Source organism: Oncorhynchus kisutch, linkage group LG1 (genome assembly GCF_002021735.2).
Source record: "Oncorhynchus kisutch isolate 150728-3 linkage group LG1, Okis_V2, whole genome shotgun sequence".
NCBI classification, from domain to species: Eukaryota; Metazoa; Chordata; class Actinopteri; order Salmoniformes; family Salmonidae; genus Oncorhynchus; species Oncorhynchus kisutch.
The window spans coordinates 28,688,992-28,715,339 of record NC_034174.2 but is presented as its reverse complement, the minus strand read 5'-3'; the positions used below and the strand labels follow the sequence as shown (position 1 = coordinate 28,715,339).

The 26,348-nt window shown below is 42.3% G+C and overlaps 1 protein-coding gene across 2 annotated transcripts in view; it reads left to right on the top strand.

The window, feature by feature from the left end:
• arhgef10la (Rho guanine nucleotide exchange factor (GEF) 10-like a) overlaps positions 1-26,348 on the top strand; it is a 111,535-nt gene that overhangs the window by 76,719 nt on the left and 8,468 nt on the right. For both annotated transcript variants that reach the window (XM_020490877.2, XM_020490872.2), the window contains 4 exons: positions 15,390-15,604; positions 16,475-16,632; positions 18,928-19,070; positions 22,222-22,393. In XM_020490877.2, the coding sequence (XP_020346466.1) occupies positions 15,390-15,604; positions 16,475-16,632; positions 18,928-19,070; positions 22,222-22,393 (688 nt within the window). The remainder of the gene's footprint in view (positions 1-15,389; positions 15,605-16,474; positions 16,633-18,927; positions 19,071-22,221; positions 22,394-26,348) is intronic.

Here is a 26,348-nt window from a genome sequence, read left to right as displayed (position 1 = left end):
AGTTACAAACATATTCAAATAATGATTGACATTTTTTAATTAAAAATGTTATTTTGATGAATTTCTTAATACTATTTCATCCTTCCACAAGATATAGTCCCGATACAAATCTAGGGTTGCTACCCAAGCCGACAGAATGCAACCCAGTTGTTCAGTCTTTTTGTTCTGTATCTATGGACGCGACCCAGCCGTTCGTTCTAAATGTTCCATTGTCATACTGGCTGGCAACATTCTGAACCCTTGCTTGTTAGCTAGCCAACTATGGCTAACTAAGTCACGTCTAAAAGTGCAGCCAGAATAACAGCAAAGTAGCTGCATTTGCATTTATTTAAACTGTTTTCTAGAGACATTTATTTGGATACATCCATAACATTGAGCAAATGAGGTGTGATTTCGCCTGGCATAGAAAATGTGCTCACTCATCAGGACACTGTTGTTCAGAGGAGCTAGCCAACAACACCACTAACACAAACACTTCAAACTGAAGCTGGAAAGACTGCAAACTAGCTGAATTTACCTTTTTTCAATTTACATTTCTTTGTATACAGTTGAAGTCGGAAGTTTATATACACCTTAGCCAAATACATTTAAACTCAGTTTTTCACAATTCCTGACTATTAATCCTAGTAAAACCTCCCTGTTTTAGGTCAGTTAGGATCACCACTTTATTTTAAGAATGTGAAAATGGCTTATTTCAGCTTTTATTTCTTTAATCACATTCCCAGTGGGTCAGAAGTTTACACACACTCAATTAGTATTTGGTAGCATTGCCTTAAACAATTTAAACTTAGGTCAAATGTTTCAGATAGCCTTCCACAAGCTTCCCACAATAAATTGGGTGAATTTTGGTCCATTCCTCCTGACAGAGCTGGTGTAACTGACTCAGGTTTGTAGGCCTCCTTGCTCGCACATGCCTTTTTTTCCTCCAAACATAACGATGGGCATTATGGTCAAACAGTTCTATTTTTGTTTCCTCAGACCAGAGAACATTTCCCCAAAAAGTACAATCTTTGTCCCCATGTGCAGTTGAAAACCGTAGTCTGACTTTTTTTATGGCGGTTTTGGAGCAGTGGCTTCTTCCTTTCTGAGCGGCCTTTCAGGTTATGTTGATATAGGACTCGTTTTACTGTGGATATAGATAATTTTGTACCTGTTTCCTCCAGCATCTTCACAAGATCCTTTGCTGTTGTTCTGGGATTGATTTGCACTTTTTGCACCAAAGTACATTCATCTCTAGGAGACGGAACGCGTCTCCTTCCTGAGTGGTATGACGGCTGCGTGGTCCCATGGTGTTTATGCTTGTGTACTATTGTTTGTACAGAAAACGTGGTACCTTCAGACGTTTGGAAATTGCTCCCAAGGATGAACCAGACTTGTGGAGGTTTCCAATTTTTTATCTGAGGTCTTGGCTGATTTGTTAGGATTTTCCCATGATGTCAAGCAAAGAGGCACTGAGTTTGAAGGTAGTCCTTGAAATACATCCACAGGTATACCTCCAATTGACTCAAATGATGTCAATTAGCCTATCAGAAGCTTCTAAAGCCATTACATCATTTTCTGGAATTGTCCAAGCTCTTTAAAGGCCCAGTCAAGTCAGTGTATGTAAACTTCTGACCCACTGGAATTGTGATACAGTGAATTATAAGTCTGTCTGTAAACAATTGTTGGAAAAATTACTTGTGTCATGCACAAGATAGATATCCTAACCTACTTGCCAAAACTATAGTTTGTTAACAAGAAATTTGTGGAGTGGTTGAAAAACGAGTTTTAAAGACTTCTGACTTCAACTGTATATCCATAAAAATAATGCCAGCTTATTCATGATTTTGGCTGTTTGAGAAACCCTACCTGCCTGTCTGTCTCGTCCCAACTCCCGACACGTTCAATACGATGGGACAGCTGGAGATCGAATTTGAATATTGAAACAATGTTGCAAATGTCGGAGAGACAGACAGCAAGGTTTATACAAATCACCACAGTTGAAAATGGCAATGTTAGTTTAAAATAAAAGTGAGATAATGTCTACATGCTTTTTATAGTGGAGATCAAGTTTATAAATTGCTTGGCTGATGAGACAGTGGATTGTGCAGTCAGATGGAACAGAGTAAATAGGCATTTTAACGTCATAGATTTAGCCGGTGGTAACTTGTGGAATAGACACCGGCTGGTATGTGGTTTTAACCAATCAGCATTCAGGATTAGGCCCACCCGTTGTATAACTGCTAATAATGTCTCTCTCCTGTGCATGTCAACCTTAAGGTCTACCTTCATTACAAGGATATGGCTTGCACTAATCCAATTCATGGGGGCATGTACAGTAGCTGTAGAAGTCAAACCTGGTATCCTTCAACATGGTTAGCCTCATTAATTGTCTAATAAAAAAGAAAAACCCACACACACTGATCTTGCCAGTATCAGCCTTTTATTTTCTTTCAAGTTGTTAACAAATGATTCCCACACACATAAGTTCTCAGATGTGTGAGCACTTTTCCTATTTCTAATAGTATCATTTCAAATGGAAGAAACAAATTAACAAAATGTAAACAATGTACAAGCCACATATACAAGTGCATTGGACATGCCCACAAGGCTAATACTAATCCCATCATATGTCTGCATTGGACATGCATGCCATAAATAATATCACTTCTACTGTGACCAAAAGGGTAGAGCACAGATAGGGGGAAAAAATACCCTGTAGAGTGACCACAGTAAATGGTCACTTTTACATGGGCTGCAGAGTAGCCAGGTCATGTATGAGTTCCATCCCTGTATGGCTGACTGGGCCGGGATGCAAACCCTAATCAAATGACACTTGTAGCTAGCATGCCAACCACTGGAGAAGGATGATAGTGAGTGTATCAGAATGAAGCAAATCAGGGCAAAATTGCATGAGGAGATCCTCCCGCAGCTGAGATGCTTAAAGTATTAAAATATAGATACATTCATGATAGACAGGAGGAGACACTACTTGAAGTCTCAGGGGGATGACATCACAGTGGCTACTAGAACTCACTTGCAGCTCACCTCTGCTACAGTCACACCCCTTTCACCTCCTATGCCACCGACAGTATAACTGAGCTGCCACAACTTACTCATTACTATCCATGCAGGAAATCTATGAACTTTTCTATTCTAAAATAGATTCGCCCCCAGACGTAAAGGACCATCTCACCTTAAAATACACTTAAGAAAACAACTATACTAAGTTAGCTAGCTAGCTGTTTACAGCTGCGACGGAACAATTGTTGTTTACAAATGCACCCAAAGTTCTTTGAGGTTCCAGAGTTCACTTCCGCTCCAAAAGCCATTAAAAAGGTATATACCAGAGTGTGGGAGAAATAAAAGAGTACAGATGTTTTTTTTATGAGTGGAGCAAATTGCACTGGCAGACAAAAGTGCCACAGTCCCTGGACTTGTTGGAATTTTGCTGGTTTTAAGAGGAACACTTTCTGTGAAAAACCTTGTCTCAGAAAATAAATTGTCTGTTAATCTTAAAGCAAAATGTTTTGGTGCCCCCTCCTTTCTGGGAAGAGTGGGCATTTTGTTGGGTAATCCCCGTAAAGCACGTGGATAAATCAGCTGGATAAGGCCCTCTAGGCCCCATCTAGACAGACTCAGCTCCCTCCCACTAGGTGTTGTTTCAACATACAGTCATTTTTCAACGTATTGTGACGTGGAATCTATGTGTAAAATACATTGGATTTACAAAGAGTCATCAACATAAACAGTTGTTTTGGGGGTGCAATTTCAACCACAGGATCATATCATAATCTAACCAATTTTCAACATAGACAAAGGTTGTTTCAAATATGTTGAATGTGTACCTCTGAAACAATAGACCTTCAGTATTCTTTTTTATTTATTTAACCAGGCCAGTCAAATAAGAACAATCTTATTTACAATGATGGCTTGGCACGAGGCAAAAGGCCTCCTGTGGGGACGGGGGATTAAAAATAAAACTATCTAAGACACGGGCATCAGCACAAATACAACAGAAAACAAACAGTAGATGTGTGTGTGTGTGCGAGCAGGCATGTGTGTGGTGTGTTTGAAGTAAAACAACATGCTTCCTTACATAAGGCAACACAAACTAGTGACATCGGGTCTCAAGAACCTGTTCATCTATTCGTCAATTGAACTGCTCCAGGGACACCAGGTCCTGGAATTTAAGGTTGGCTTGGAGGGAATTCTAAGACCAGAAGGCTGATTATTGAAATGACCTTTTTCCATGCTCGGTTCATTTTAGGACTGTTAGCATAAAACAAGATTGAGAGCTTAAATTAGTTTTAATTTCGAGCTAGAAGAGAGGATAGATAAAATGGCAGTTTTCCTAAAATGAGAATGAACCAGTGTTTGAGCCTGCGTGTTGCTAGTGATGTTCACCCGACAGCACTGTAAAAATCACAATGGTGAGTTAGACGTCTCTGATTGGTGACAAAATCAAGGGCTGAATGACACACATAGTCAAGAGCCTTCAGTGTAGCGCTTGAAGCTTGCACATACAAGTAAATAGTAACACCATAGTCCAACACTGACAGAAAAGTACAACGAAACAACTATTTTCTGGCGGCAAAGGAAAAAACAAGCTTTGTGACAGTAATAAAACCCAATATTTACATTTACATTTTTGTCATTTGTGACTCACAACCTGGATTCGGTCTTATGGAGCATTTTTTTTTATTTTTACATTGGATAAAAGTAGAGAGCTACAAAATGGGAAAGTAATTCTGTTTTAAAAGTTGATCAACTTGTAAACTCACTTTTGAGAAAACAGCCTTTGAATTAGGGCTGGGCGAGAAATGTAGTTTTTATGACATATTCAAGTTTATGTTTTAGCTCTGTATCGCAAGAATCGAGGTTCTGTTATAACGTTGTAATGTTTTACAAATGCAGCATCTCACTCACTGTCTCTTCTCTGCCAGCCCAATGCCGAATCATGTCCTAATTGTATGCAACACGCGCACAGAGGTTATCCACCTATTACAATCCTAGACAGCCTTTCACAAATTGTAACCACGCTGGAGAAGTGTAGCGGCGGTAAAACTTCCACCAAAACGGAAAGTGTTGAAGCCATCTCAGCCTCTCGTGAGGATGAAATCATCCCCAAAAAGGGCAGCAATATTTTTTCAGTAATATGGAAGTGGTTTGTGTTTAAGAGATCTGATGTTCAGGAAACGAATGGCCTGTGCAAAATGTGTCGAAAGACAATTGCCAAGAAAAGCAGCAGTACAACTAACCTCTTCCATCACCTGCAACTGAAACGTGCGGTGGAATGAGAGGAATGACGATTCCAGTCGCCCGATTCCCAAAACGTCTGCTAAAAGACAAACTACCATAGTCGCATCCTTTTCAAACGTAATCCCTTATGACAAGAAAAGTTTGAGGTGGAAGGAGATAATGGATGCAGTGACCATGGCGAAAGATATGGTACCAATCTTTACAGTACGAAAGCCAGGCTTTAAAAAGCTGCTAGGTACAGTTGACCAGAAATATCAGCTGCCAAGCCGCAAGTATTTCACGGAAGAAGCCCTGTCGTGATTATACGACAGGGCTTTCGCTACCCGCGAAAGAACCGCAGAGAAGCTGGCTAGTGTTTCTTATTTTTCCACCACAGCTGATCTATGGTCGAGCAGAACGACAGAGCCATACCTAAGTTTGACAGTCCACTACATAAATGAAGACTGTAAATTGCAAAATGTCTGCCTCCAGACGTCTTACTTCACCGATGATCATACGGGTTTAGTAATATCCCAGGGTCTCAGAGACTCTCTGGCATCGTGGAATATGAGCGAAGACTGAAAGGTGTGCATGACAACTGACAGCAGGAGCAACATGATAAAAGCATTGCGTTTGAACAACTGGACCCGCCTGCAGTGCTTTGGGCACAGACTTCACCTTGCCATCGGTAAGTGTGACATTCGATAATTAAAGTGCATTCAAAAAAGTTATGTTCTGTAGGCTAATGTATTAGTAGTTATCATTCTGCCAATCCAATAGCAAATAACCACAGGCTGTTTTAATTATAACAACACATGAACTAAATTAATACATTTTCAATCAAAATGATTATATAAATGACATATTCAAACAGGTAGTGGTCTAACATTCTAAACAATAGAATAGACGTGTGGGTGTGTGTTGTTCATTTGTTTTGCACAAATAGGCCTTGAGGCCTTGTATATATCTTTTTATTTTAATAAAGAAGATTTAGTTAAGAATTATGTCTTGGCCTTTTTTAATATGTTTAGAGAAAAACAAGAAATGTAGATATATATTGTGAATCGTTCAAACCTCTGAAAAAAATGGGGATATTACTTTTAGGCCTACTTTGAATGTTTTGGTATCTAGTGAAGAGCTCTTCTTTGTCTACATCCATTCAGCATCATTCACATCCTCTTAAGCTTTAGCCCCACCCATCTTGTTTTGATCTCGGAGCATTCAGAGCGCACACTTGATGCTTTGGCCAATGATTTGTTTACCTCTGGATAACATGAAAACAGCCTAACCGGCTCTGCTGGCAACAAATTAATTCAGTTTTTTTTCAGACGTTTGCTGACACTGGCCATATTCAACGGGTGTTGTACACTTTAGCTTAAGACATGTAGCTAACTAACGTGAACTCACCCCATTCCGTACAAATGTGCGCATTCAAACGAGGCTACAAAGAAAACTAATGGGACTGTAGCGACTGTGTTGACGTCAAAATCGGATGTGTGAACTAGGTGTTGATCGACATGGTAATGGCTCTATAGTATTGGAGAAAAGTTGAAAAAACGGACCCTCTGTTACATCTAGACGTGTCATGTCGCAACGTACAGCACGCATAAAGCAACTATTTCTGTCTTACCATCTCTCTCCATCAGGTATAGCACTTCTTTCATCGTTTAAAAACAAGAAATGGACAGTGACGGGGGTAAGGGGGGGATACCTAGTCAGTTTTTGCGTCATCATTGCATGCAATCATCATTCTCAAAGCCGCTGTTTACTTCTAAGATCACTTTAGCACCGCCCTAAAAACCTGATTCAAATTCGACACAAACCTTCAAATAGGTATGTAATGACACATTATATAAACTATTTATAGTGTTTTATTTACATTTTAGAGGCAATAAGGTGATAAGTTGGACAGATCGAGTGAAAAAAAGCAGTTTTCCCACACTACATCTCACTATCACGCATTAGTTTCGCTTCCCCACCCGCCATTTTTAAAAACACTCGACGGGGCTCATTGCCTGCTTGAATTATGCAGAAACGGGCAGCGTTTTGGTCAGGTCATTTATTTTGTTGGAAAGGGGAGAAATTGTGCTTTACAATGGTATTGACATTACAGTTGATCTGGAAGTATTACGTTTTTGGGGTGCTAAAATAAGGGCAATTGTACGTACCAAGGCGATGTACGAGTTTACGTGAGTTTACTATAGATGGGTAAACAATGAATCTTAGTAAACAACGTGTAAGATCACACATGTCACGTAATTTTAGATAACGTGCCAGCCAGCTAACGTTAGCTAGTTTAGACCAGAGGAAAGAGTGCCTCCTACTGGCACTCCAATACCACTTCCAGCAGCATATGGTCTCCCACCAGGACCAACCCTGCTTAACTTAGGAGGCAAGCTAGCAGTGGGATACAGGGTTGTATGTTGCTGGTTATGCTGCTGGTTCAATTTGACAAGTAGTTCACAAACCACTCCGGAGCATGACAAGTAATCCCAATACACTTCAATCTCTGCACCAAGACAGTATGGTCCACAGTGTTAAATGCCTTTGACAAGTCTATGAATACAGATACACAATGTAGCTTCTTATCCAGAGCACAATGAATATCATTCAAAATCTTCAAAGTTGCTGTGACAGTGCTGTGGCTAGAACTGAAACCTGATTGCATACCACTCAATGTATTGTTTTCCTGGAGGAAGGCTTTAAACTGCTTATTGACTAGGAACTCCAATACCTTTACCAGAACAGACAATTTAGATATGGGGCGATAGATATTCAGTAGAGTGGGATCACCTACTTTCAAAAGAGGTAGGACAAATGCTGATTTCTACATCTTGGGGTTTTCATTACAATCTATGGTGATGTTAAAGATGCATGTTAAATGGGGAGCAATGATGTCTGCAGCTAATTGTAGTAGGTGGGGGTCTAGATGATCAGAGTCAGGGGATTTTTTTACATCAATTGTTTCAGGGCACTTCTGAAACAGAGAAAGGCAAGAAGGAGAACCAGGAGAATGAGTGCTCGGGAGTGTCAGGTAATTTCACATGGGGCTCATGTTGACCTCAGGTTGATCAAATAATCTGTCTGCATCAAGAAAATGTTGATTGAAAGAGTTCAGAATAGAGGTTATCACAGTTACCACCTGTGAGTCAACCAGCAGTTGTTTAGGGAGCTGTGCATCTTTAAACCTTTCTCTACTTGCCCACATTTTGAGATAGTGGTCTGCTTTCAGCTTTCGGTTCATAGCCACACCCTTATTCCAAAGCCTTATGAATTCAGACTAGTTTATCTGACAACTAAGGGTTGTCTCTGCCCTTAATTTTGTATTGTTTGAAAGGGTTGTGCTTGTTGCATACATCCTAGAATGCTTTATGGAGGTAAGAAAAGGCTAATTTAACATCAGAGATGTTCAACTCTATTCCTGGCAATGTTAAAAACATAATGAAAAAAACCCTGAGTATCAAACTGCTTCCAGTTTCTTTTCATGATGATACTGTACATGGAGGTAGTTTAGGAATTGTACCATCCCTTACACAAGCAACAGCACAGTGATCACTCATAATTTGCAAATACACCAGAAGCATTAAAACGATCTGGAGTGTTTGTTAAAATAAGAACAAACAAAGATGATTTTATTGGACACCTTGCAAACCATTTTTAACAATCTGATTAAAATTATAGGTATTACAAAGATTCTTGAGTTGATCAGAGTTGGATGTCAACCAGTCTAGGTTCAGGTCAGGTCGCCCATAAGCACAAATTCAGATTTCACATTCTGTGGTAATAATTCAAAAATGCAATCCAGAGAGCCAGCAATCGCAGACGGGGGTCAGTAACAACAGGAGACAACAAGATTCAAGGATGCACAGAGATTTATATTCAAGGACAAATATTCAAATTGCTTGGGTTTGGTAACAAAGGTCAGAATAGTTGCCAAAAATGTGTCTTTTATGTATATAGCAACACTACCACCCTTAGATTTGCGATCTGACCAAAAAACATTCTAAACATCAATGTCTTTGTCAATGATAGATTTTTTTTGCCAGGTTTCAGAAAGACCCAGATGTATATATGCTCTCTACGGTTTTAATCCAAATATTCACAAAATCAAGTTTCGAAAGAAGCCTTCTTACATTTATGTGCAGAAACTTCAGACCATTCTTACTTTTTAATTCAGATGGGGTAGAAATGGTTAGGTTAGATTCCACATTTCCTGACATTAAAAGCAGTAAAATAATGGCAAGTCTAATTTTACAACTTTTGGATTCAGAGACTAAAGTTGAGAGGAACAAGTCTTTAATACAAGGTATTTCAAAAGGTGCGTACAGTCCAGAGACATGGTTAAGTACCGAAAGAACAATCCACACATGTAAACGCAAGCATGCAGTTTCTCCCATGTCGATTGGGAAAAACTTGCAAAGTTCTCCAGTGCAATAGCCTGGCAAGCGTATGGTTTCTCCCAGGATGCAACATGGGAAAAACACTTGCATTTCTCAGCATTTAACCTGTTTTGGAGATTGGTTTTTGTTCGAAATTTTGGATGACTGACGTGCCCAAAGTCAACTACCTGTTACTCAGGCCCAGAAGCTAGGATATGCATATACTTGGTAGCATTGAAGTTTCTAAAACTGTTAAAAAATGTCTGTGAGTATAACAGAACTGATATGGCAGACGAAAACCAGAGGAAAATCCAACCCAGAATCTTCTTTTTTTTGAGGTCCCAGGCCATTTCAGTGCTTGCCTATGGGAAATACAAATAGATAGGACCCAGATTGCAGTTCCTATGGCTCCCATTAGATGTCAACAGTCTTTAGAAAGGGTTTTAGGCTTGTTTTTTGAAAAATGAACAAGTAGTTGGAAGAACTACAAGGAGTCTCTCATTAGAAAAGTGGTCTTGTTGGCTTGTGAATGAGGTGCGCGCTCTTCGTTATTTATCTTCCCTATTCAACATACTATTCTCCATCTTAAATATTCTAGTTTATTTCGATGTTAGAGTACCTGAGGATTAATTAGAAACATTGTTTGACTTGTTTGGATGAACTTTACTGGTAACTTTTTGGATTAGTTTGTATGCATGTTGAAAGAGTGGATTACTGAGATAATTGGCGCCAACTAAACAGACTTTTTTGGATATAAAGAAGGACTTTATCGAACAAAACGACCATTCATTGTGTAGCTGGGACCCTTGGGATTGCAAACAGAGGAAGATCTTCAAAGGTAAGTGATTTATTTAATCGCTATTTGTGATTTTGTGATGCCTGTGCTGGTTGAAAAAGTATTTTGGTGTGGGACGCTGTCCTCAGATAATCGCATGGTATGCTTTCGCCGTAAAGTATTTTTGAAATCTGACAACCCGGTTGGATTAACAAGAAGTTACACTTTTAAATGATGTATGACACTTGTATTTTCATGAATGTTTAATATTACGACTTTTGTATTTTGAATTTCGTGCTCTGCAATTTCACTGGAATGTTGTCGTAGGTTCATGCGCCTAAGAGGCATAACCATAGAAAACTTCAATAAGTAATCTATAATAAAATAACAATAAAGGCCAAGTAATACAATCTTAAATGCATACAAGTTCCTGAGTCAAAGCTCACAGATGTCCACAGGCTTCAGGTACAATTCAGATCAGAGACTGAAGTTTGTAAGTGTACGTGTGTGCTGAAGCAGTGAGCGAAGCTTGGGGGTACCTGTACCGGACGGGGGGAGCATTCCTGTGTAATCAGGAGCAGACCGAATGGTGGTGACCAAGCAGTGCAACACAATGGGAGTAGCCTAAGTATCACACTCACTTGGTAGAAGCTTGTGTCGGGAGGCTTGTGTCGGGAGGCTTGTGTCGGGAGGCTGGGTAGAAGAGGAGGCTTTCAACCAGACAGGTGCATGGCCCAATGTGGTTAGGTAGACAGGTAAGGGCAGCAGGCAAGGGCAGCACCTTCTAGTGGAAAATGTATATAGCAAGTAATTTCTTGACTATATCAAAATATTACTGGAGTATTTGGAATTATTTGGAATGATTAAAAAACAGGGTTCAGCTGCCCTGTTGATGGGAATATGGACATATACTTTTTTAAATGTATTTTAAAAAACCTTATTCCTAATCAGATTACTGAAGGAAATGACCTCGGCTTTCACCTGGAATTGTTTATTTATGTTGGACAAAAAATTAAATAATTCAAACAATATTTAAATTCCATGCATCTTATAAAGGCTTCATAAACACTACATAAATGTGTCACAAATCATCTATAACCGTATGTCATGCTCTATAAAGGGTTCATAGCCCACTATGTCAAATATGACAAAAAGCTGTGCTTTATAAATGGTGGCATAAGCACTGCTTAATAAAGGCTTTATAAATCATATTAAATTGAGGCTTCACAAAGTATTTATAAACTTGTCAGGCATTGCAACACCAGGATAGTGGGTCCGACTTCCATGACCACCCATACTTAAAAATGTATGCACACATGAGACTGTAGGTCGCTTTGTATAAAAGTGTCTGCTAAATGGCATATATGATTTTGTATTATATTACTCGAAACCAAATATTTCACCTTCTTTATTACTTTACATGTGATGGGGGAAAGGGCCATGAAAAACGCAATTTTTCTTCATTCAGATGACTCTGGGTAAGTAGAGAAATGACCTACATCTCTCAGTATCCTTTTTAAACAGTGCTTTACGTGCCCATGCGGTGTTTGTTATGTTATGTTAGCTCACAAAACAGAATATCTTTTAAACCTTAATAAATAAAGCATTACATTTAGAGGATTTGCTTGGTATTATCAAGTGCTGGAGTTATGTAGGCCTAATGTGTGACAAGTTGCAACACATGACACGATAACTAACTTGAAAGATCAAGTGCTGGAGTTATGTAGGCCTAATGTGTGACAAGTTGCAACACATGACACGATAACTAACTTGAAAGATCAAGTGCTGGAGTTATGTAGGCCTAATGTGTGACAAGTTGCAACACATGACACGATAACTAACTTGAAAGATCAAGTGCTGGAGTTATGTAGGCCTAATGTGTGACAAGTTGCAACACATGACACGATAACTAACTTGAAAGATCAAGTGCTGGAGTTATGTAGGCCTAATGTGTGACAAGTTGCAACACATGACACGATAACTAACTTGAAAGATCAAGTGCTGGAGTTATGTAGGCCTAATGTGTGACAAGTTGCAACACATGACACGATAACTAACTTGAAAGATCAAGTGCTGGAGTTATGTAGGCCTAATGTGTGACAAGTTGCAACACATGACACGATAACTAACTTGAAAGATCAAGTGCTGGAGTTATGTAGGCCTAATGTGTGACAAGTTGCAACACATGACACGATAACTAACTTGAAAGATCAAGTGCTGGAGTTATGTAGGCCTAATGTGTGACAAGTTGCAACACATGAGACGATAACTAACTTGAAAGATCAAGTGTTTTAAGCACCTAAGTAAATGTTCTTTCCAAGACATGTCACATGCCTGTATTTTATTCCGTAACATCCCAAAGTTAGGAGAAATACACAATATCATTATAAGTGCCAGTGGATCCATGAATAAACAACTGATCAAGTGGTCTGCTCTGCTCGGCTCACTCCCCCACTTGTCTCAGATCTACCTCCCTGGCAGGCTTGTCAAATGAGGGATGACACTAATCATGTTAAAGTGAGATGGGCTGGTGGGATTCTCCTGACTTTGATCAGAGTAATGACATTGTTTCTAATCAACCTGATTCACATGAATGTCCCTGTTTGCCTACATTACCGGTTCACTCCACTTTTCTGACTGGTGTTTTTCCCACATATACCATAAATAAATTTTCCTCTCACCCACTCCATACTACAGACAGGTTCAGATTAATCCTCATGGTGTGTAAAGGTGTTAAAAACAGCAGGTTTGAAACAGAACATGAGATAAAGTTTAGAATGAGTCATTGTCAATCTTACAAAGGTTAATTTTAACACATTGTGACTAATAACATGGACTTGAACATTCATTCAGTGTCCCCACCATGGCATGTCCATGATCATCCTCTCCCACTGCCTCCCTCGGTCCAGACCGATCTAATTTCCAGGGCTCCCGAGTGGCGCAGGGGTCCAGCACACTGCATCTCAGTGCTAGAGGCATCACTACAGACTCTGGTTCGATTCCAGGCTGTATCACAACCCGGCCATGATTGGGTGTCCCATAGGGCGGCGCACAATTGGCCTAGCGTCGTCCGGGTTAGGGATTGGCCCGGGTAGGCCGTCATTGTAAATAATAATTTGTTCTTAACTGACTTGCCTAGTTAAATAAAGGTTAAATTAATTAACACTGGTAGAGTTAGTTACTTTCAGGAAGTTTCTTATGCACTCTGACAAAACAGATATCTATTCCCACAAACAAGTAGTGATGAGTTTGTCAGGGCACAGTCATTTCACTGGATCTGTGAAGGAATTCGATGAGTGATTGCTTAAGTGTAGGAGAATGTTGAAGTTGGGGTTGCTTAGAGCAGTGGTTGCACAGAGCCATTTGCCTTTAAGCTTTGTTTTTGGGGAGCTTGTCTCTGTGCAACAGTCCATTATTTTCTCTGGCTCGCTCTCCAGAGCCCATGGGACTACTCCTGTCCAGCATGCTGACACAAATCTAACAAATGATTGCATGCAAAAAAGGCAGGGCAGGGGGGGGGGTGAAAGGGGCTAAAGACTATATTTATCCTATGTCTTATTCCCATAATGTGACTCTGGGAAAATCCTTATTTGATCTTCAGTGTCAGTTTTTGTGAGGAACATTACACTTCAGTTGGACAGTTGCACCAGTCCCATATCTAGAGAAAAACAACTTTAGTGAAAGAATCCTGTGAAAACCCATGAAGATTTCACTTATGATTGGAGAGTGATTTGGAGCCTCCTAATTGAAATTGCTACAGATCCAGGTTTACCCCCCTGCCTCTCTTCCCTTCCCCTGTATTGACATTGGCAGGCTTGACACAAGGCCAATATGAGTGTGACACTTGCAGAATCAAGCCTCTATTCATGCATGCAGCCACTCAGGCCTACCGCAGAGAGTGTGGAACCCCAAGGGGGAGTTGGTGATGATTGCCTGGTGGTTTTTTGATTATATGAGGTCCGCTCTCTTGTTTTGGCAGGGATTCTTATTGGATTTGGGACTTTTTTAGAAGTTGGACTGCTATTCATGACTCACTCAGAGTGTGTTGGTGAATAGGCTATGTTGAACTCAGCCCTAGCAGACACTATAGACTGTGAGTAAAGGAAGACCACCAACATACAACAACTGCTCAATGTGCCCCCTCCTAATGACCAATAACCTTGTACCATTCTGTCCATTCAGTGAAGATGCGTTTTAATGGGGTCACCTTGTCTCCTAATTCAACAGTCAACTGCTGTATTTCATCCCTTCATTGGGATTGAGTGTGTCATTGCTAAGTCCCCGACTCAAGCATTAGATCAATCATCATCTTATACAAACCCTCAATTGTCAAGCGATGCACAGTCTTGTCTGTCTGTTCTCTGCTGATGAAAAGATCTCTGTTTTAGAAATGGTTTGATGTTCTAGAGATGACATTGTGAACCCATTGCGGTTTGTGGTTTCTGAATCTGAGGGATATTTAAAAGTGAGGGAGGAATATAGACAGGATTTGAAAGGATATTTGATTTTAACTTTACACTTTGCTGAAACTGCCTGGATTTGCTAACAGGTGCGGATATCAGAGCTAAGACGTATTACAGGAGAGTGTTCTGTGTCTTCTAAAATGATTCAGAAATTCTACAAAGACTTAAGCATGAGCAAGTAACTCTCCTACGCTACAGTACATTTTCTAAACGACCATCCACCCTCTCCACCTGTGCTATGTTAGCTGTTAATTGCTGTGACCTACAGTCTTTACTGACCTTTAAATGGACACCTCTTTCTCTCTAGGTGGCTAGTGGAGAAGATGTCTTGACCCAGATATATCTTATTGACTATAAATGCCCACGTGTCTCTCTCTCTCTAGGTGGCTAGTAATTGAGTATCTTACTGACCTTACATACCTAACTTCCCTCTCTGTAGGTGGCCAATGGAGGAGTATTTTACTAATCTTATATACCCACTTTTCTCTCTAGAGGTGGCCAGAGGAGGAGAATATCTTACTGACCTTGGATACCTACCTTCTCTCTCTGCAGGTGGCCAGTGGAGGAGATGCTACCCAGGGGCAGGTGGAGATCTTCTCCCTGAACAGGCCCACACCACGCCCAGTGAAGAGCCTCCAGGTGGGGGCCCCAGTGAGGTGTCTGGAGTATGTGCCTGAACCCAGCACCCCAGAGGAGATGGAGGCTGTGGCCCTCAGGAGCCCTACTGGGGTGGGGAACACCATTTGTCTGGGACTGGATGATGGAAGGTGAGGTCAACACAGCTTTTAGAGAAATTGTCAAATACAATGGTGTAAGTTACATTTAAGTAATGTGGATGGATGCATGGATGGATGATGATGATACAGAAATATTATTGTATTTATTATTGTTGGTCACCACTATTATCCTACTTACAAAGTCTATTTGTTTTGACAGAGAGTCATATTCTGTATCACCATGCAGTATAGTATGTTAGGTTAATCTCAAGACTAACAAAATCTGTCAATAGTAGATGGGACGAAGAAATCAGTTGTTGAATCCTGGTGCTCAACCATATCTTATTTTCCCATCTACTGTTTATATTTTCAGATTTTACTGCATGTAATGGAGGAATAGTTGAATCTCAGACTGTTACAGTCCTGGTGATTACATTACTTTCTAAGAGAAAACAGTCCTCCTGCATCTCATATTGCCAGTTGACTGTAGTTATTTTCCTCTGCAATTTGTTTGTTAATCATTTGGGCACCAGAATAAAATGAAAAGTGTGCAGTTTATTTGTTTATGTTGACTCATTCACTATATGTGTCCTGAGAGGAGGGAAAATACAAAGTGTAATAGAAGCACAATTTCAGCATTTATTTTTGTGGAACACAATTGACTGTCAACTAGTTAACGTTCTCTTTCGAGAAATAAATATATTTTTCCAAAGGTGTGCATTTGTTCATTGTAAATTTAGGAAAAATGTGCAGAACAGTCAGTGAAGTTCAGATGGAATATTAAACACAAGAAAGAGCAAGGGGCTGCACACACACATTATAAGGTCCAAAGTGCCCAGTTACATCAAGGTACCCAGTCTTCATAAATTATGTTCATTTATCATGTACAGTGTACATTGTTCCTGCTCCTTTTGCCACCAGCATCCTGGTGTATGGCAGTGTGGACACTGCAGCCCAGTGCCTGTTGACCCTGTGTAACCCTCAGCGCTGTCCTGTCCTGTGTCTCAAACACTCCATCAACTTCCTGTTCGCTGGGCTCAGAGATGGAACCATGATGGTGTATGGACGAAGTAATGGTGGTAAGGTCTTTCCAAGGTCTCCCCCTGTATGTCAGGAAGATAGTCATCAGATTTCAATCCAAAATGACAGACTTGTTGAATCATCACATTACTAACATAGCAATTTATTTAATGTTAGCTACATAGAAGTATATATTTCAAGCCATCACCATTATAGCAAGGAAAGCAATCACAGCACAATTAAAGCAGGAGAATGGAATAATTTTATAATTATTATTTTATAGTTACGCCACTAATGCTCTTAGCTAGTAATTTGTATTAATTCAGGTAATCATTTCATTCACTCATTTGCCTACTGTAGCAACAATGTTTAAGCATTGTATTGTATGAAATGTGACATTAAAATGGAATAGTTATTTTGATATTAGACATTAACATGATTAAAATGGCTTTTAATTAAGTAATCAATCATATTAGTAGTGCAAATATTAATCTTATTGTTTCCTTGTTTCAATTTGTACATCTTTCAAATGTCCATGTATGTCTCTTTCTTTTGCAGTGAATGCCTCCGTGAGTGTGTGAGAAATATCATTTCTGTAATGCGTTCAGTCTGCATGAGGAGACGTGCTATGAGTGATAGGATTTTCAGGGAATCCATCAAGTGGATGCGTTTGCAAAAGGCCAATTAATTTCAGACAAGCAACCTTGGAAAATATTTTAAATACTTAAAATACCTCTTTTCATGCCTATTCTTGGTGATCTTCGCTACCAGTTAGTGTAAGGAAATGACTCCTGAAGTCACCATACAGTGGTTGGTGTGCTCATGTTGTGGTCAGACAGGCATATCATAGGACTAGGAGCACCATCTCAACACTCATTCTCCCAGTAGGTCATCACAGCCTGCGGTAGCACAATGGCTGCCCGGTTGCGGTGTGGTGCATCTTACCTGGCTGTGTCAGTGTGGCTGCCTGCATCCACCCAGCACTCTGCTGTCCTCTCACCTCCAGCCAAGCAGAAAGGATGATTAATTACGCCAGTGTGCTGCGTGCCGATTAAATATTACTATTCATGTTATGTAAAATAAATAAATAATAAAGAGGTAGAAGACAGGGAAAAAGCTCTGGAGTGGAGCGTGGATGGTGCCAGGCAATGTTTGTGCATTCTGCACAGCTGTTAAAGATGGATGCCCCTGGATGGCACACTGCTGCCTGGAAACCATGTCTGCAAGAGTAGGAAAATATCAAGTCTTCACATGGGATTTCTATCAAAATGCATATGAATAGCCTGCCCAGCACATTGTTGCTTAGCGGAAAATCCCAATTTCTTTTCTCATATAAATATAATTCATACTGTTCATAGTGTTGAAGGTCTGGGCTTCAGAAACTTATTTAGAAAATCTTTTGATGGTCTGAAACCGTTTTTGACCATTTTCCAGTGTTTTGCGGTGGTGCTTGTGGTAGAGCTGTGACATGGCCAAGGCTTGTGCATGGGGCCAGGGGGACTTAAAAGAAAGTGAATTAAAAAATGTGGAAGAATGACATTTAGAACACGCCAAGCAATTAACCTGAGGAAGTCAGAAGGCATTGTGAAGCTATTCTGATTTGAAAGGCATGAAATAAACAACTCAAAATGTTAATTAAATGGCTGGGCGCACTTCCTTCTCTAATTTTGCTTCATTAAAGCACAGCAAAGGAAAAGCTTATGTAAGGTGCTTCATAATGCACTGCCAGGGTAGCTGCAAATGGTGCCCTGTGTTTACAACTCAAAGGAAAAATGTCTGCTTCATTTTCACACCGACGGGCGGAAAAATGAAGTGGCGATAAAGAGGTTAGGAAGCTGATTAAATTGTATGGCAGTTGTTAGCATTTGGATGTTAGGAATGCCTTATTGTTTAGTCTCAAAGTATAGTCCAAAGACACTTTGCTTTCATCAAATTGTGATTCACGCTGGTTTTTGTGTGTGTGCGTGTATGTCTGTGTGTGTGTGTTTGCGCGCACTGCGCATGTGCATGCTTAGTTGCACATGTGCATGCTTAGTTGCACATGTGTGAAACAGTAAGTGTAAGTATTTTCTTGTGTTTTCACTTTGGAATATTTGTCTAGAGAACACCAGGGCAAGTTGCTTGAGTGTAAGTAGAAGCAATGTAGTTTAATTGCCTTGCTCAAGGCAACAGCTGCTGAATCACCACACTGCGCAGTCAAACGGAAAGTTTTGCATGTATTTAAAACATAATCATAAACTGGCGATAACAAGTCATGATTTTGTTAGCTGTTTGAGCAAAACTTTGTTTTGTTCTTAGAATAGTAAGAGTTTAAAGGGTTCTGATTCTGAGCATTTGTTGTGTTGTCTTCTCAGGTGAGCTGTGGGAGCCAGACACCTGCAGGACTGTGAGTGTGGGCCCGGAGCCTGTGCGAACTCTTTTGGTACTGGAGGACTCTGTGTGGGCCAGCTGTGCCAACTCTGTGACCGTCATCAAGGGCTCCAGCCTTTCCACTCAGGTACAATAGGAGATGCACCAAGTGCTTTATAGTTTGAACAACAGCACACAAATACAAGCCTCTCGAAATGCTCCAGGAAAGCATCTTCACCTCCATCTTGCATCCTTTTCACAACTGCTTAAGAGCAGAGGCTCATGCACAGAATTGTCTCGACAATACACTATCCTTTCCTTCACCTAAACACACTTTATGTTGGAACTATAAACTATATTGGAACTCAAAACTCCTTGAGTTCTACATTGATACTTTGACCTAAAGTATTTGTGGGGATGTTGGCATCAGAATGTGTTTTCAGGCAGCAGTGGCTCTTTATGCTTGTACACTTTCCTCCCTGTTCAATTCTCTGGAGATCAGAGCTTAGCCAGCTGAGTGACCACGCAAAGTAGACAAGGTTCTGTCTGGCTCGTCCCAGCATATCCCCTCTGCATGGTGAACAGGCATGTGTGCTTGCGCCGGTGTTGGTTGCACCTCTCTTAGTGGGGGGGTGTGTGTCAGGATCGTGATCGCTCATACTTACCCCTCTTCTACTTTAGCGGTCTAGCCCGCTTACCTAAGTCAGATCAGCCTTATTGTCCTCCTCCCCCCACTCCTCCTGTGTGTGTGCTTGAAGGGACCCTTGTGTGTGCTCTGCATTATGACAGAGCTCTGGGAATGACCCATGTGCCCTAAAAAAAAGAGGCCTGTCATCAGAGCCTAACCAGGCAGGACTGTGAGGATGCAGGGAATGGCATGACATCCCTCCCTCCCTCCCTCCCTCCCTCCCTCCCTCCCTCCCTCCCTCCCTCCCTCCCTCCCTCCCTCCCTCCCTCCCTCCCTCCCTCCCTCCCTCCCTCCCTCCCTCCCTCCCTCCCTCCCTCCCTCCCTCCCTCCCTCCCTCCCTCCCTCCCTCTACTTCTCTCTAGAAGAGAGGATGATGCTTACTCCCCCTCTCCTCCCTGTCCTATCCATGCCCACTCCCCTCCTTCCTTCACCTCCGTGGCTGTGGATTTGCTCCTCCTGAGAACAGACACCTTGTCACCCAGTGTAATGCAGGGCTAATGAGCTGTTCAGGCGGTGGGGCTTTAGCGCTGGGTCTTTAGCCTGCAGTGATTCTCCCCTCTGCTGATGAAGGACTTGGTGCTGCTGTTTGTGTGACAGAAGTGCTGGGTGGAAGGGGCATTTTACCTCTGTCACACTGCTACCACTCTCATGGCTGTAAGCAATGCAGAACTCATCTCGCTAATACCAGTGTGTCAATTGGGTGAACAGTTGTTGCCATCAGTTATTTGACACCATCCATTTTTAGAAGAGACCTTAGTACCAAATATGTGCTCTGATAGGCTCTCCAGGTAGTATCCAATTTTGTCAAGGCTGGCAGTCATGCAGCCCTGTAAACAGATCTCACTTCCACTAACCTCTTCTATTCAATTACCCTACCAGTTAATTCATTATTATTACTGTAGCTATGGCATTGTTTTACATTTGGCCGAACTGGGATACAGGGGACAGATCAAATTGAAAGCAGTCAGATAATGACATATCCAGTGAAACATATGCTAGACAAGGTGTCATGATGACAGGGTGTCAACCAATAATTAGCCTGTTAATTAACAATGTGTCTGTTCATGCCAAAATCACTGATTTGAACCCGCCCCATGATTTTCTAATGGTTCACTGACATTTTCAATGCTCTTTTAATTAGATTTTTTTTGTTTTACTTTATTTGTATTTAGTTAGTCAATTCTTTGAAATAGGGCTCTTTGAACTTAAATATTTTATAGAATTTAATGGTTGCACTTGAAAATGGAAGGGATGCGATTTCCTCTCTTCCTAGGTGGAGCAGAGCAGGCACCTTCTGCCGCGGAGTCAATTAAAAGAGAAAACACATCAAAGGGTTCTCTCCTCTCCCCACTCTCAAACAAAGGAGGTCCCTCTGGCAAGGGCACACAAACAGGTGGTAATCCCCGTCCTCCGGTGCACAGGGGGGAGCACCCCTCCTCAGCCGTCTCCCTGACTAATCTCTCATCCCCGGACTCATGAACCGAGAGTGATAGAAGCGGGGAGACGATGCCAGAGCCAGCCCCTGTCATGGTGCAGACCTCGGGGGGTAGCATGCCTAACTATGATAAGGCGCGCTGCTCTTCCTCAGCTACTCATTAAGAATGTGTGCCTGAAACGCCTCCTCTTTTGCTGTGGTCTTGAGAAATTGGAGGGTGGGAGGAAGATGTATACTGACACAGTAGAAAAGATGCCCCTGTCTGTGAAACATTGGTGCAGTTCATTACAATCTCAAGAGAGACACGCTATAGCCTTTTCTGGGTTGGTGCAGGGTTGTTAAATCTCCAGTCATCTGGCCGACTTGGGTTTCGTGAAAGAGCTCTAAAGAGGGGTACTCAAACCTACGCTCAGGCATTCTATTAGTCTTTTGTTAACAAGTAATATCCGAATGTAATTTGTTAATGCTGTTCATGTGTAATTCACTTTGTATGATTATGTCTGAGCACATTAGCAGTGTTGTCCATGGATATAGTGAACTAGAACTCCTGGAGAGGGGTTCTTATGACATGGATGCACAATACTTTATGCATTTGTTTAATGAAGTGTAGATCTAGGATATTACAACTTCATTATGGATTGGATGTCTACGTACAGAGACATACATTTAACAATGTGCAGAGCAATGGTAAAGAAGCAATTACAGACAGTAACATCACACTTTATATGGTAATCAGTTATCCATAGAAACATATTATAGATTTCCAGATTTCTGTAAGAACCCCCCCCACCCACCCCAGACTGGACCCAAGTACCTCAGTAGTTTTCCCATTATCATCATATCTGACAGCAGAGAAAGCCAACCCAGACAAAATCCTGTCTCAAATATTTTCATATCAAATTCCTGACAAGGCATATCACATCTGTTTTGTTGTATTTAGTCCAAGATGTCTGCATGTAACATTGATCGGATTCATAAAAAACTCAAATCTACAGTATATTTCATTTAAAAGACCAATGTAAACCGGGTCTAAATGGGGCTATACTGTTTATTTTAACTACCTGTTCTGTGTAAGCATTTGCTTGGCAGCTCTATGCCTATTCTCTATGCCTAAGTCCCATCTCTACTATAGTTTCCAATATAGTTATTCACTGCTTCTCTCCTTCTCTCTTCCAGAGGTTTGAGGTGCACCCAGAACCCATGGTGAGCGTGGCCCATATGGTGCGGGCTGGAGGAGGAGTCTGGATGGCCTTTAGTGAGGGCTCTTCTATTCGCCTGTTCCACACTGAGACACTGGAGCATCTGCAGGAAATAAATATCTCCACACGAGTATCTTTGCACAACCCAGGTACAGTTCAAAACGCCTACACTCAGGTTGCTATAGCGATTCGTCTTGACCTCCTCATTCCGGGGGTCAATGTTTTATTTTTGTTTATACAGTAGAGTCAACTCCACAAGTCTTTGCTAGGGTTCTGTCACAAAATCTATTTTGTCATGAGCCTGACCTGCTGTATTTGTGGGGTTAGGAGGAAAACATATGGCATACATTAGTTCGTTTTTGGGGGCCCTCATTGTACAAGAGCAATGAGATGGCACCAATTAAGCCATGTCGATACTGCACTTCTCGCTGGAATGATATTCTGGTCTTGTCTTGCTGGAGCTGCTCCTTTGGCCCTACACTCCGGGACTGACCTGAATAAGTAGCCGTCTAAAGACCCTGAGAAACCCCGATGGAGCCATAGGGTGAGAGGCAGGAATTCACAAAAGTACAATCATTGACGAGCTGTTACAATGCTGCCAGACAAAGGTTTTCATTGCACGAGTTGCCATGGAAGCACTCGTCTTTCCTTCAATATCCTGGCAACACTTGTATTGTGCCAGTTTTGTTTTCTTTTTACCTGCGTCTCTATTTTCTTTTCTTCTCTCTCTCACGCTTTCTCTCTTCTCATCTTATCTGTCTCTCTTTTATTTTATCTCTCACTGCAGCCCCTTTAAGATGCTGTATACATTCTCCTCACTCTCCATCTTCCTTCATGTTGAATGAAATATTTATCAACCAATCCAGGTATTTCCAGTGTTAGTATGGGGGAGTCAGGGTAAACACGTCGGACTGGCTGAAACAGAAACGAGCCTGCTTCAGGGTGGTCCTTCCACACATTTTATCAATTTGATTCAATATCAGCCCAGGGACCCATTGCCCAGGGAGCCATTACAGCCTACAATCCTGGGGCCTCAACTCAGTCAAGCCTGTGCTCCCTTTCTCCTAATGCTGTCTGGATTCATTCAGTTTGATATTCTGCACGTAAAAAGGACTGAGGATCAGAGTCAGACAGAACTCAAAGGAGAGAAAGGCAGTGCACCAATCAAGCTTCAGCAGCCGGACACAGGGAGTTTTTATTTAACCAGGTAGGCAAGTTGCGACCTGGCCAAGATAAAGCAAAGCAGTTCGACACATACAACAACACATGGAGTAAAACAAACATACAGTCAATAATACAGTAGAAAAAATAAGTCTATATACAATGTGAGGAAATGAGGTGAGATAAGGGAGGTAAAGGCAAAAAAAAGGCCATGTGGTGGTGAAGTAAATACAATATTGCTGTAACGGTTTTCCTCCTCTTCGTCTGAAGAGGAGAGGCGAGAAGGATCGGAGGACCAATATGCGGTGTGGTAAGTGTCCATGGTTCTTTTAATAAGAATCTGGGTTGAACACAACCTGAACTCAACTGATACAAAAACAATAAACGTGAACTGATCGAAAACCAAAACAGTACCGTGTGGTGAAAAAACACAGACACGGAAACAAACACCCCCAAACAAACAGTGAAACCCAGGCTACCTAAGTATGATTCTTAATCAGAGACAACTAATGACACCTGCCTCTGATTGAGAACCATACTAGGCCGAAACATAGAAATCCCCAAATCATAGGAAAACAAACATAGACTGCCCACCCCAACTCACGCCCTGACCATACTAAATAACGACAAAACAAAGGAAATAAGGGTCAGAACGTGACAGTACCCCCCCACTAAAGGTGCGGACTCCGGCCGCAAAACCTTAACCTATAGGGGAGGGTCTGGGTGGGCGTCTGTCCGCGGTGGCGGCTCTGGCGCGGGACCTGGACCCCACTTCACCACAGTCTTTCTCCGCCTCATCGTCTGCCTCCGTGGCCTCCTAAACACGGCGACCCTTCTAAATGGCCCCACTGGACTGAGGGGCAGCTCCGGACTGAGGGGTAGCTCAGGACTGAAGGGCAGCTCCGGACTGGCTGACGACTCTGGCAGATCCTGGCTGAATGGCGGCTCTGGCAGATCCTGGCTGACTGGCGGCTCTGGCAGATCTTGGCTGACTGGCGGCTCTGGCAGATCCTGGCTGACTGGGGGCTCTGGCAGATCCTGGCTGACTGGGGGCTCTGGCAGATCCTGGCTGACTGGGGACTCTGGCAGATCCTGGCTGAATGGCGGCTCTGGCAGATCCTGGCTGAATGGCGGCTCTGGAAGATCCCGGCTGAACGGCGGCTCTGGCAGATCCCGGCTGAACGGCGGCTCTGGCAGATCCTGGCTGAATGGAGGCTCCTTGCAGACTGGCGGCTCTGGCGGCTCCTTGCAGACTGACGGCTCCAGCGGCTCCTTGCAGACTGGCGGCTCTGGCGGCTCCTTGCAGACTGGCGGATCATGACAGACGGGAGACTCTAGCAGTTCTGGACAGACTGGAGACTCTAGCAGCTCTGGACAGACGGGAGACTCTAGCAGCTCTGGACAGACGGGAGACTGGCAGCTCTGGACAGACGGGAGACTCTGGCAGCTCTGGACAGATGGGAGACTCTGCCAGCGCTGGAGAGGAGGAGGGCTCTGGCAGCGCTAGACAGGCGGGAGCACCTGTAGGGCTGAGATGGAGAGATAGCCTGGTGCGGGGGGCTGCCACGGGAGGGCTGGTGCGTGGAGGTGGCACTGGATAGACCGGACCATGCAGGCGCACTGGAGCTCTTGAGCACCGAGCCTGCCGAACCTTACCTGGTTGAATGCTCCCGGTCGCCCTGCCAGTGCGGCAAGGTGGAATAGCCTGCACTGGGCTGTGCAGGCCAACCGGGGACACCATGCGTAAGGCTGGTGCCATGTACGCCGGCCCAAGGAGATGCACTGGAGACCAGATGCGTAGAGCCGGCTTCATGGCACCTGGCTCGATGCCCACTCTAGCCTGGCCGATACGAGGAGCTGGTATGTACCGTACCCAAATACATTTTTGGGGCTGACTCTCGGGCTTCCATTTGTGCCGCCGTGCTGCCTCCTCATACCTTTCCCGTCTAGGATCTCCTCCCAAGTCCAGAAGTCCTGATTGCGCTGCTCCTCCTGCCGCTGCCTGTCACCACACTGCTTGATCCTGTTTTGGTGGGTGTTTCTGTCATGGTTTTCCTCCTCTTCGTCTGAAGAGGAGAGGCGAGAAGGATCGGATGACCAATATGCGGCGTGGGAAGTGTTCATGGTTCTTTTAATAAGAAATACTCAACATGAACACAACTGATGCAAAAACAATAAACGTGAACTGAACGAAAACCAAAACAGTACCGTGTGGTGAAAAAACACAGACATGGAAACAAACACCCACAAACAAACAGTGAAACCCAGGCTACCTAAGTATGATTCTCAATCAGAGACAACTAATGACACCTGCCTCTGATTGAGAACCATACTAGGCCAAAACATAGAAATCCCAAAATCATAGAAAAACAAACAGACTGCCCACCCCAACTCATGCCCTGACCATACTAAATAATTACAAAACAAAGGAAATAAAGGTCAGAATGTGACAATAGCAAGTAAAACATTGGAATGGTAGATTTGCAGTGGAAGAATGTGCAAGGTAGAGATAGAAATAATGGGGTGCAAAGGAGAAAAATAAATAAATAAATACAGTAGGGGGAGAGGTAGTTGTTTGGGCTAAATTATAGATGGGCTTTGTACAGGTGCAGTAATCTATGAGCTGCTCTGACAGCTGGTGCTTAAAGCTAGTGAGGGAGATAAGTGTTTGCTGTTTCAGAGATTTTTGTCGTTCGTTCCAGTCATTGGCAGCAGAGAACTGGAAGGAGAGGCGGCCAGAGTTACTGTCAACAGGTACATTGTTGTTGCCCTCTTTCAGAAGTTGGATGGAGAAGGAAAGAACAAAAAGAGACATGGTTCAGAAAGCCCAAACTTGTCTTTCTCCGGTCAAAGTTTATTTTTGTTAGAAATGTCTTCTTCGTCAAGTGCCTATCGGTCAAGATGTCTAGACTTTATATAGTTTGGTGAACCTTAGGTCATTTC